This window comes from Mus pahari, chromosome 1 (assembly GCF_900095145.1).
Source record: "Mus pahari chromosome 1, PAHARI_EIJ_v1.1, whole genome shotgun sequence".
In the NCBI taxonomy this organism is placed as follows: domain Eukaryota; kingdom Metazoa; phylum Chordata; class Mammalia; order Rodentia; family Muridae; genus Mus; species Mus pahari.
Window position 1 is genome coordinate 99,941,640 of NC_034590.1, and position 13,054 is coordinate 99,954,693.

Genomic DNA, 13,054 nt, shown 5'->3' on the forward strand with positions numbered 1-13,054 from the left:
TGTCCTGGAACTCACTTTGTAGACCAGGCTGGCCTCGAACTCAGAAATCCACCTGCCTCTGCCTCTTAAGTGCCGGGATTAAAGGCGTGCGCCACCACACCCAGCTGTAGTGCAGGCTTTTAATTCTGGCACTTGGGAGACAGAGGCAGGCCTCTGAGTTCAAGCCTGGTCTACAGAGTGAGTTCCAAGACAGCCAGGGCTACACAGAGAAACCTTGTCCAAAAAAAAAAAAAAACACATACACACACAAAAATAGACATTTTCTAAGGTTTGTTTTTCTTCTTCTTAATTACGTACATGAAAGTTTGCCATGTGTATGCATGCCTGAGGAGGCCAGAGACGGTGTCAGATCCTCTGTAGCTAAAGTTATTCTCAGTTGTGAACCACCTTACATGGGTGCTGGAAACTGAACTCAAATCCTCTGGAAGATTACTTCCTCTTAACCAATGAGCCATTTTCCAGCCCCAAGACATTATATAAAATTAATTGTATAAAATACAATTATATTTTTATTTTATATAAAATTATAAACAATTATATAATACAGAAATATTTTACAACTACAAATTATATTTAAATTATATAAAATATAACTGACTTATAACAAACATACATGAAACTTGTATTAACAATAACAGAATGGCACAAAAAGGGACTACACAAAAGAAACTAGAACCGTAGAAATGATCTATAAGGAATAAAGTTAATAAAGGTCTGAAGTAGACCTGGAATGTTAATGCCTTTTATAAACTGAGAAAAGGGATAAAAGTCAGTAAATATTGGGGCTGGAGAAGTGGCTCAGCAATTAAAAGTGCTGGCTTCTTTTCCAGAGGTAAAATCCATGGGATAAGGTCTCGATTAGGTACTTTTTTTTTTTAAGATTTATTTAGTTATTTAATTATTTTATTTACATGAGTGCGCTGTAGCTGTGTTCAGACATAACAGAAGAGGGCATCAGATCCCTTTATATATGGATGGTTGTGAGCCACCATGTGGTTGCTGGGAATTGAACTCAGGACCTCTGGAAGAGCAGTCAGTGCTCTTAACCACTGAGCCATCTCTCTAGCCCCCTAAGTTGATTTTTCTTAAGTACTAAAGTATTCTATACATGTTTTTAATTCTTCTTAGATTGTCTTAGCTCATTATCAAACGTTTTTTACTAAGATATATATTAAAATACTTACAGACAAAATAGTACAGTGGCCAACATTTGGAACAAAATAATCCAACGTAATAACAAAACATGAAGAGGGAAACAAAATAAAGACGACAGCGTGCTGAGAACTGCTGAGTGATGAAAATAAAGATGACAGTGTGTTGAGAACTGCCGAATGATGAACAGCATTTAGGTGTTCCCTGCTTCTGAAATAACTTTAAAAAGAAGTCTTGCTCCTAACTAAAACTGCGCAGCTTATTCATTTTCTCTATTGCCTTACACACAGCTAAGGAGTGGTTCCTCAAGCATACTGTGTACTTCGGCCATCATGTTGTTGAGCAAGGTTGAACTGCTGCCAAGAACACCCTTCTCTTCTCTTCTTCAGGCTAGACATACTCCTACCCATCTGCCCAGGCCTGACTCAGTGCCATCTCTGCACCTGTCAGTTCCTTTATCCCAACACACCTCTATCCCCATTCCAATGGTAGAATCTCTCACTCATTTAAGATCTACAGCATGAAAAGTGGAGGACCTCAAAAAGTGCTTGTTAGATGATGCTCTATACAACAATCTCAACAGGTCTGCTTCTTCCACTTCGAGGTATAATCAGTAAATGTCTGCTGACTTAAGCTGCAGGATAAAACCCTATTAATGCTGTATTCAGGTTACTGGTAGAAAAACTTTTTGAATTTACAATTATTTTTTATTAAAGGATTCAAAATGCTAGGTCTGAATCTTTTCCACAAAGCTCAGTAAGAGATACTCAGAGTAATCAATCAGCTCTACTTAATAGTTTAGATAATGCTTCTTTACAACCTTGTCAATATAGGGAAAAAATGTTTAAGAGACAGTACCTCAGACTTTTCACATAAAACAGGTGCTTCCTGGTGTATAGCCACTTGATACTTGGTATATAAAGAAAGGGACTGGTTGAAGGATGAGTTGAATTCTGGGTCCTCAAAGGAGGCAGGTACTAGCCTCACCTTCAGAGCAAGGAAAATATAAGCCAATGCTATTGAACCAACTCTACCTGTTGACACACTTCTGAAGGTGAGGCTAGAGGAAGATCTCTGCAAACCACTTCCAAAGTTCAGCCCTGGGACTTGCCATAAAGCAGCAGGAATGGAATGGAGTGGCACAGGCCAACTTTCTAGCAACATTCAGGATAATCTTAACTCACAAGAGCCAGACAATTTGTTTCTACTTTGGTTTTTCTCTATTCACCAGCAGTACTGTCACATACACTAATGGCTACTGCTGCAAACTGGTCTCAGCCAGCACTTCTGCTACCTCTACTGAATGAAGTGTTTTAGGCTCTTTTCATTCCCAGATGTTGTTTATTTTCTTTTGAAATCATCTTCTATATAAAATTGTAAGTGGACAAGGAGTCTATTAAAGACCTCTACCTTCTTCCTTTTCCAGTCCATCTCTTTCATATATGGGTATTCCATGAATAAGGAATAACTGAGCTGCTATGAACTCTCTAGATAACTTTTTCAAACATGGATGAAGCACAGCAACACACCAGGCCAAGTGCACCTTCTTCTCATGGGTATTTAACTTGAAGCTACATGACTGATTTGTAGATAAAAAAAGATAAATACACAGCAGCTTTGAATAAAAGCAATGTGGCATATGACTTTCTACTTTGAAACTCTGTGTGACTGGCACTTAACACATGACGGTAGTGAATTCACATTTACAGAATGTCCACTCGCTCAGTCTTATCTTTATGCAGTTATGCTACAAATTGGTTATAAACAAAAATATAGTACAATTATACCAAAATCTCATACTTGGCCTGCTGACCTGGCTCACAGTTGGCTTATCAGGTGGATCCTTGTGAATAATCATCTGGTAACGTTTATAGACCTGGTAAGACTCCTGAAATGTGGCTTTGAACTGAGGACTTGGTGGAGAAGATCTTACCACCCTCACCTTCAGAAGGAGTTAAAAAACAGTGTTTATTAATGCATTCACTGATTCAATTCTACAGAATATGCACTAACAGAGACGTTCAATCAAAAAACCATGTTTCAAATAATATTAAAGCATAAACATGTATTTTTACATTAAAAATCAGCAAAGTTTGCAAATGAAAAAAGTTAATCTACAGTCTACTTAAAGAAAGGCAAAGAAGATCTCTAAATTGAAGCCTTACCACTGACGAATTAAAAACACCTATCTCTACTGTAAACTGACAGGTCCCTCTCAGCTATGATAACACAAACACTCTCAAATTTTAGTTGCCCACAACTTAGTAAAAGTCAGTCAGTCAGAAACACTAAAAACTGCAAATATACCTTTATTCAACACAAGTAAACTTACAACTGTGTAACTATGAGAGGAAACTCTCACAAAGTGTGTGCATGTCACTGTAGAGTTAAATGCACTATTATGTTTCATTTACGATTATCTTACAATGTCAACATCTTGGACAAATAATCAAAACTTTCAGGACCTTAAGTAAGGATAAATTGAAATTGGTAACTCTGCACAAGACTAGCTAACATTGAACTTAACATTAATTATTAACGGTTAAGATGCATTAGTAAAATAGCAGCAGAAGGAAATTAAATGCAATACAATGAGGACAAAATGGGGCATTTCATGTTGGCAAAGGAAAGAATGACACTCAGCGAATAACAAACCCCTCTGTAAATCCTGGTACTACCACATTACAAATGTAAATGCTGAGGCCACAGAACTGTTATCTGAGGTGTGGCTGAGTCCCTGAATACCTACTTAAGGTCAAAGGATAAAGGCCCCTTTGTATTTTAAGTAGTATATTCAATTCTCTACAATTCTGGAAAGAAGAAAGTTAGTAACAGTATCAAAGTCACAAGTAGTTGTAATAGCCAAAGTTGTTAAAATTTGTCTTGATAAAAACTCTTTAAAATTTCTGTGTGTCTGTGCATGTGGTGCATGCACGTGAGTGTGCGTGGGAACACATGCCTAGGTTTAGCAAGCTAAATGTAGCACCACTGCTTTCCATATTAATGCCTTTCACTGGATCAGAAGCTCACCATTTTGGCTAGGTAAGTTGGCTAGCTACCAAGCTCAGAGATCTGACTGCCTAAACCCCCCCAAAATTGGGGTTACAGGCACACACACACTCATGAATATATGGAGCAAGAGCTTCAAACTAAAGTCTTCACTCTTCCTCACTGAGCCATCACTTCAGCCCCATTAAGATTAGCATTAATGTCCTTGGATATTAAGCTACAAATTCAAATCAAGCAGGAGAATATTTTTACATCATTATGGCTAATGTTTTTAAAATAATTTTAATACATAATTAATATTGAATTTTTTAATTTGTTGTTGAAATATGAGAAAAAATGGGAATTTGGCATAAAATGTTAGCTAAATTGGCTGGGATTTCTTTTTTTTGTTTGTTTGGGGTTTTTTTGGGTTTTTTATTTATTTATTTATTATATGTAAGTACACTGTAGCTATCTTCAGACACTCCAGAAGAGGGAGTCAGAACTTGTTACGGATGGTTGTGAGCCACCATGTGGTTGCTGGGATTTGAACTCCGGACCTTCGGAAGAGCAGTCGGGTGCTCTTACCCACTGAGCCATCTCACCAGCCCTGGGATTTCTTAATGAGAAAGGATTTTGGTAGTTTGGTAGGTGCTGGCTAATTTTATGTCAACTTGACATAAGCTTGAGTTATCTGACAGGAAATTGAATTGAAATTGAAAAAATGTTCGTATAATATCTGGTTGTAGGGCACTTTTTAAATTAATGATTGATAAGAAAGGACCCACCCCATTGCAAGTGGTACCATCCCTAGGCTGGTGTCCTGTGTTCTGTAAGAAAGGGGGCTGAGCAACACCCCTCCACAGCCTCTGCATCAGCTCCTGCCTCCAGGTTCCTGCTTAATTGCAATCAAGCAACACAAAAAGCCAGCGTACTCTGCTTAAAAACATGCTACAAATGAATTTTTTAAAACAATATTACTAGCTGCCTAAAATATTTTCAAAAGCTCAAGAACTTTCCCATATAGCAGTTGACTTATGAGAAGAGAAATGCTAAATAGTAAAATACTAAGAGATAAGTATTAGTGCAAAAAAGATAAGTACCCAACACAAAACACAATGCAACCAGTCACAAAAACCCTCCAGTACCTCTAACTTGTGCGATGCATTTTCTGGCAAAGATTCAAAAATCAAATCTTCCAGTGACTTGGGCTGGTTGGATTTAGCCTTTGGTAACAAACAAACAGGCTGACCTTGAGCCTCAAAGGCTCCAGCTGAGTTCTGCTGCATCAGTTTTAACCTTTTCCTTTCTTTCCTCATTTCCTTTGCTTTTCGACAAGGAGGCTTACTCAAATCAGCCCCTTTACCTAAGAAGAATGACAAAATATTAGACCAATGACATTTGCCTCTAGAAATGTCTTTTTCAAATACTATAGATTACATAGAAGAAGTCCAAAGAGTTCACAATGAAGTTTTACAGGATCATTAAAATTCTACCCAAGAGTTAGCTGTCAAAAGCAAAAGGTCACACAAACGTCTTAAGGCAGTGCTCTTAATGAAAAACATTCATCTGTTCATTCATTCTTCCATCCATTCATCCACTTTAAACATCTGCTCACTATTCTGCTTCTGTAAGTAGAAATCAACACTTGAAGGATCTTCTACCTCTGTGGCCCACATTTCTGGGGACACTTTGAATCTAGAACAAACTTTGAAGAGTTTTTTTTTTTAAGATTTATTTATTCATTATATGTAAGTACACTGTAGCTGTCTTCAGACACTCCAGAGGAGGGCGTCAGATCTTGTTACAGATGGTTATGAGCCACCATGTGGTTGCTGGGATTTGAACTCCGGACCTTCGGAAGAGCAGTCGGGTGCTCTTACCCACTGAGCCATCTCACCAGCCCCCTCTAATTTTTAAAACCACGTATTAATGCACCCTATTGTAACCAATAAAAACTGAGTAACGCTGGGCGTGGTGGTGCACACCTTTAATCCCAGCACTCAGGAGGCAGAGGCAGGTGGATTTCTGAGTTCAAGGCCAGCCTGGTCTACAGAGTGAGTTCCAGGACAGCCAGAGCTACACAGAGAAACCCTGTCTCGAAAAAAAAACAAAAAAAAAAACTGAGTAACCTGAGGCTTGGAAAGATGGCTCAGTGGTTAAGAGCAATGACTGCTCTTCCAGAGGTCCTGAGTTCAATTCCCAGCAACCACATGGTGGCTCACAACCATATGTAATGGGATCTGATGCCCTCTTCTGGTGTGTCTGAAGACAGCTACAATGTACTAACAAATAAAATAAATAGATCTTTTGAAAAAAAAAAAAACTGAGTAACCTAGACATTACATATTTCCTAAAAGAACATGCAACCACCCTAAGGTAACCTTAACTGTCCTCAAATAATTAGCTAATGTGATTAAGATTTTTCCCCAAGCCAAGTGTAGTGAAACATTCCTTTAATCCCAGCACTCAGGAGGCAGAAACAGGCTGATCTCTGAGTTCAACAGCCTGTTCTACAGAGTGAGTTCCAGGACAGCCAGGGCTACACAGAGAAACCCTGTCTTGAAAAACCAATTAAAGAAAAGAAGAGAAGAGGGGAGGGGAGGAGAGGGGAAGGGCAGGGAGGCGAGGGGAGGGAAAGAGAGGAAAGAGGGAGGGAAAAAAAACTTATCCTCCCCCCAGCAAAAAAAATCACAACACAAGAAAATCTAATCAAAGTCTCCAGTATAACTATCAAGTGATACAAAACTGACACTACCTGGCTTAGGACCAATATGAACTTTGATTGAATGTGATGGTTCACCAGAGCCCAACTTCTCCTCTATAGATTGTGGATGAATTAATTCTTTAGACCCTTCTTTCTTTATACTCTTTTCTTTCTCCTTCTCTTCACTCTCGATGCTTCCTTTGAGGTCACTACTGAGTGTTTTAAGATCACACTTTATATCCAACTTGTTCATTAATGCAAAGTCACCATCAACAGCATCCTCCATTGTAGAATCCATGGGCTCATCTAAAAATGAGAAAACAATGAAAAGCCCATCATCAGCTGCATGATTTGACACATTTAGGATTATATAACTGTAAGTAATCCTGTTACTACAGCAGCCAAATCCATGGCCTGCCTTCCAAAGCAAGAGCACTACTTCACCTGAGACAGTGCTCTAACAGGAGAATAAGTCACTGCACCAGCTGTGGTCAAGCTCCCAAGGATGGATATACCCAACTGATATAACAAATCTTGTCTCACTTAAAGAAAACTGTGACCTAAGATTTCAACCCTTCCCCCTTGGCCTAGTGACTCTATCACCACCTATAATATCAGTTTTAGACACAATTGAGAAGTTTATAACAAGTTAAACAAAGAGCCAAATGTACAAGTCATATGAAAACGTAGGCCATCAATTTACCTATGGACTGTGATTTCTAGACACAAAGAGAAATGTAAAACTTATTTAATTCTTACAATTCTGTATATATAATACTCCATCAGAGGTACACCAAAACTATTTCCAAGGTTCTAATTAGCACCTAGTCTCTAAAACCAAGTCTTCTGGCCTCTACTGACCCCAGCTAAGCCACACCTACTCTAGGACAATCCACGGAACCCAAAGAACTTACCTGCTTGGGCAGCCATCGTCTTTCCAGTGGTCAACACAGTTACCACAACACCCACAGGCATTGAAACCCTACTCGTGGAATAGGTGAATAAGCTAAACTAGGGTAGGGAGCTCCCAGGACCGGGCGCTTCCTATGGCAATAGTGAGAAAGAGTTCAGAGAATGACACTCCCCAAATTAGGTATCAATTATAGAACTTAAAAGGTTTAAAAGTTAAAACACTGAAAAGAAAATCTGAAAAAGTAAAATAAAGTAAATAATACTAATAATCTTTTAGGTATAGGGAAGGCTCTGATAATTTAAAATTGATCAGATAACTAAGACAGCTGGGCGTGGTGGCGCACGTCTTTAATCCCAGCACTTGGGAGGCAGAGGCAGGCAGATTTCTGAGTTCGAGGCCAGCCTGGTCTACAGAGTGAGTTTCAGGACAGCCAGGGCTACACAGAGAAACCCTGTCTCAAAAAAAAAAAAAAAAGATAACTAAGACAACTTCATAAAATACTGTTTAGTGAAAAAAAGCATTTTTTTTCCTAATGTGCATTTGTCATGCCTGCTGTGTGGAGGACAGAAGACAACTTTCAGGAGTTAGCCATTGCCTTCTACCTTGTCTGTAAATGAGTGTCTCACTTCTTCTGCTGTGCTGTGCACTCCAGGCCTATGTCCTGAACTGTAGGCTTGGGGCAATTCTCTCATCTCCAGTTCCCATTTTCACTAGGAACACAGGGACTACACAACACTACTTCCGGCTTTTCACCTGGACTCCAGGACCAACCCAGGAAGTCAGACTTGTACAGCAGTGCAGTTACCTGCTGAGTCATCTCTCCCTCATTTGAGCATCTGCTTACAAAGACATCATTAGAATCAAGTCAGACGGGTTGTCAAAGCATTTGAATAAAACACTTCAATTTAAAAAACTCACAACATTTTACAATGACCCTTATTTTTCTTTTAAACACAGGCTCTGTTAGTATGCTCTCACTACATCCTTATTGGAGAGTCTAGTGAGACATGGTGTTATTGCTACATCACTGGCCTTATGATATTAGTATAGGATTATTCTATAAAAACCTCATTCCCCTGCCTGACCTCAATTAGACATGTGAAAGGGGGAGCCTTGGAGAGATATATTTTAATGTTCACAGCAGTTTCCAGACCAGATCCCATCTTACCCTCACAACTGCCTTTCGAGATCTCTCCTTTAGCCAGAAATTTCAGCATTTTTTTCAAAACTTTCTTGTGAGATTTTGATGGTTGAAACTGTAAAGGATGACACCTAGAAAAGCAAATATTTTAAAAGTGAACTAAAGTTTTTAGTAAGATCAGTTCACGATAGCATATTGTAGATTGCAGCAAATTTCATGCTTGGGATTTTTGTGAAGAATAAACATAGGCAGCCTCTAACCCTACCCCAGATCTCACTGTAACTACAGTTAAAGGATTTCTTTAAAAGGTAAGAAGAAAAAAAGAGAAGGAAAAGGAGGGGAAACACATAAACCAGAGGAAAAAAGAGAAGGCAAAAAAACACTGGAAGGTGGAAACATAGGTAGGTAGGTAGGTGGGTAGTGTGTGTGTGTGTGTGTGTGTGTGTGTGTGCGCGCGCGCACTCAGAGTAACTGACTTAGATAAACAAAATCCAATCCTAACTCAATAATGGAAAAAACAGTAAGATATACATTTTTCTCCATATCAGTGGTTCTCAACCTGTGGGTCATGACCCCTCTGGCTAATAAATGATCCTTTCACAGGGGTTACCTGGGTAAGAGGATTAAATCGGAGGGGGATTGGTAAGAATGATAAGAATGTGGAGGAACAACTAGCACCAAGGGCCGTTTGAGGGGTCATATGAAAACCCACTACTCTGGAAGCTTCCTAAAATACAAACTATATGAAAGAAATAGAAATGGAGTTACCAAATACTGGAGACAAAGCCCCAGCCAGACATCCTTTGTCACCAAGTCAAACATCCAGTGACAGACAGTGAGTGGGCTACATCCAGTTGAGTCATTGACCAAAGTACTTCATAAAATCCAGCTGTAGGAAGCCGGGCGTGGTGGCGCATGCCTTTAATCCCAGCACTCAGGAGGCAGAGACAAGCGGATTTCTGAGTTCGAGGCCAGCCTGGTCTACAAAGTGAGTTCCAGGACAGCCAGGGCTACACAGAGAAACCCTGTCTTGAAAAACCTAAAAAGAAAAATCTAGCTGTAGGGCATTTTCTTAATTAGTGATTGATAGGGGAGGGCCCAACCTATTGTGGGTGGTGCCATGCCTGGGCTGGTGGTCCTGGGTTCTATAACCAGGCTGAGCAAGCTATGGGGAGTATGGCTTGCTCCAGTAAGCAGCATTCCTCCATGACCTCTGCATCAGCTCCTGCCTCCAAGTTCTAGCCCTGCCTGAGTTCCTACCCTGAGTTCCTCCAACGATATACTATGATGTGGAAGTACAAACTAAATAAGCCCTTTTCTCCCTAACTTGCTTTTAGTGATGGTATTTCACTGCACCAACAGAAACCCTAAGACAGACAGGGTCCCAGCACTAAGAGGAAAAAGTAGGCAGGAACTTTCACCCCTAGCCAAGAAGCTATCAACAATTGACAGCTACTTGCAAAGGAAAAAAATAGTTTACTTCTTCCATTAAAAAAAAGGAAAAAACCGCCAAAGGATGGTAGCAAACACCTCTAAGCCCAGCACTCAGGAGACAGAGGCAAACTAGTTACCAGTAGTTCACGGTATCCACTATCTAACAAACTAGTTACCAGTAGTTCACGGTACCCACTATCTAACAAACTAGTTACCAGTAGTTCACGGTATCCACTATCTAACAAACTAGTTACCAGTAGTTCACGGTATCCACTATCTAACAAAGAAAGCAGTTTTTCACATTATCTTTGTACCAGGACTAAACTGACTAAACAATATTAGAATCGATTTGTCAACACATGAATCAAATCAGTATGTAGAAAAGACAATTCATTTACTCTCCTTTTCCTTCTAATGTATAATTAAAGTAGAAATAGTATTTTAAAAGTCTAAGATTCTACTTTAAATACACACAATCTTTTCATTGTAGATCTTACCTTATTGTATACTGAGGACAGCATGTTTGATCCATGACAGGTTTGTACACATATTTTCCACTTCTAAAATTATAAAAATAGCTTGTTAATTTCTTATATACTTTTCACATGTACCAAAATAGGTTAGAAAACCCCTAAAATAAGGGTGAAAAATCTAATCAATAGCATAAAACAAAAACCACTTTTTCCTTCCTAAACCTTAACAGGGGTATTACAAGGTTAGTCCTGCAACTCCTTCGGTGTCTTCAGCTGTTACCATCCCAGTACCACAGGGACAGTAATGAAACTGTTTCGTGTGACGCGGCTGCATCATTGGCTCAGTGGCTATGAACTCGGACTGCTTTTCCAGAAGTCCCATGCTCCGTTCCCAGCACTCAAAGCCCCATTACTTCAGCTCCAGGGGCTCCAACACCTCTGGCCTCTGTAGATACCATATTCACATGAGCATGCATACAGACACATACCCATAGGCATAATTTTAAAAATTATAAAAATATTTTTAAAAAAATAATAATACAAAAGTCCATGAGGCTATGGGTCTGATGGAGCCTGCTTAGGATGACACATACACACAACTGTCTGCCTACCTCAGTACCACACAACTAGCCTCAGTTATCGACACTGTAGCCATGTCAAAAGTAGAACCACTCATTCATTTCTCGAGCCAGTTATTTTAGACTATTTCTCCAACTCACCTCTGTATCATTTTAGAAAGCATCTATGTATAAAACATACCTAAATTCGTCCTCTCCTCATCGCCACTAAGATAAGATAGAAGTCCTTGTTTCTTCTCTGGAACTCTGTCTCCCTGCCTCTCAAATACCTCTCTGACAAACAATGAACCTTTTGAAACAAATTACATCACATCGTTCTCATATAAAATCTCAGAATGTCTCCTTCTCATCTTAAACATGATCTTTATCATGTCATCCAAAACTGTACAACATTTGACCCTCATCGACATTTTAAGACTCACATTAAGTTTAAAATGAGTATTAACATTTTAATTGGTTTGCTCAATCCTAGCTCTAGAGAACACTAGTGTTCAGTACTCAATGCTTATTATTGTTTACAATTATTCAAGAAACTTTCCCAAAAGTTACTTAAAAATAACTATCCAGCCAGACTTGGTGGTGTACACCTTTAACCCAAGTGCTCAGGAGGTAGACACAGGCCTACACAGAGTACCAGACCAGTCAGGGGTACATAGTAAAAAAACAAAAAAAACAAAAAAAAAACTTACCAAGAAAACACAGTGTATGAACAATTACAGAATCAACCAACTGGTGGGGGGGGTGCGTGGGTGTGGTGTGCGTGTGTGCGTGCGTGTGTGTGCGTACATGTGTGCATGTGCGTGTGCGTGTGTGTGCGTGTGTATGTGTGCGTGTGCGTGTGTGTGCGTGTGTGGGTGGGTGTGTGCATGTGCGTGTGCGTGTGTGTGTGTGTGTGTGCGTGTGTGTGCGTGTGTGGGTGGGTGTGTGCATGTGCGTGTGCGTGTGTGTGTGTGTGTGTGTGTGTGCATGCATGCAGGTGTGTAAGGTAATCCTGAGTCAGTGAGACAGCTCTATGGATGAAGGCATTTGCTGGCCAGACTGAAGGCCCGATCTCATCCCCAGAACCCACTTGGCAGAAGAAAAGAACCCTCCCGCGGGTTGTCCTCTGAGCTATGTATATATTGTGGCACACACAAGTTCATCCCCAAACACAAATAAGTAAACAGTGCTTTAAAAGGCAATCTAGGAACTGGGAAGACAGCTCAAGCATACACAAGAGTGTTTCTCTCTCTCTCTCTCTCTCTCTCTCTCTCTCTCTCTCTCTCTCTCTCTCTCTCTCGTCCTCACACACTCTCCCCCATCCTCACGCACTCTCTACCCCTTCTCATATACGTATATGTATACATACACACACGCACACACATATAATAAAAATATTTTGAAACAATTTTTAAATGAATGCCAAGTACCATCAAAAAATTATATTAATTTTTCTGTTTTGTTTTTGAGACAGGACCTCATCAAGTAGCCCTGGCTGGCCTGAAGCTCACTCTGTAGAGCAAGCTATTCTCAAACTCACAGAGACCCACCTACCTCTGCTTCCTAGTGCTGGGATCACTGGCATGGGACACCACATTCAGCAAAAGCTAGTATTCATTTTATAAGATGATAAAGGCATGGTAGATAAGTTAAAAGGAAAACTATTTCTTCTCAGATATGTATGTTGCA

The 13,054-nt window shown here is 39.8% G+C and overlaps 1 protein-coding gene across 4 annotated transcripts in view; it reads right to left on the minus strand.

Moving 5' to 3' along the window:
- Positions 1-13,054, minus strand: part of Ate1 (arginyltransferase 1) — a 114,047-nt gene that overhangs the window by 96,438 nt on the left and 4,555 nt on the right. For 2 of the 4 annotated variants that reach the window (XM_021191919.1, XM_021191911.1), the window contains exons 3-7: positions 10,833-10,895; positions 8,929-9,032; positions 6,899-7,153; positions 5,289-5,506; positions 2,011-2,139 (exon numbers count right to left, since the gene is read on the minus strand). In XM_021191919.1, coding sequence (XP_021047578.1) covers positions 2,011-2,139; positions 5,289-5,506; positions 6,899-7,153; positions 8,929-9,032; positions 10,833-10,895 — 769 coding nt within the window. Of the gene's footprint in view, positions 1-2,010; positions 2,140-2,965; positions 3,095-5,288; positions 5,507-6,898; positions 7,154-8,928; positions 9,033-10,832; positions 10,896-13,054 lie in introns of all 4 variants that reach the window. The other 2 variants (XM_021191914.1, XM_021191910.1) reach the window with 1 other exon arrangement.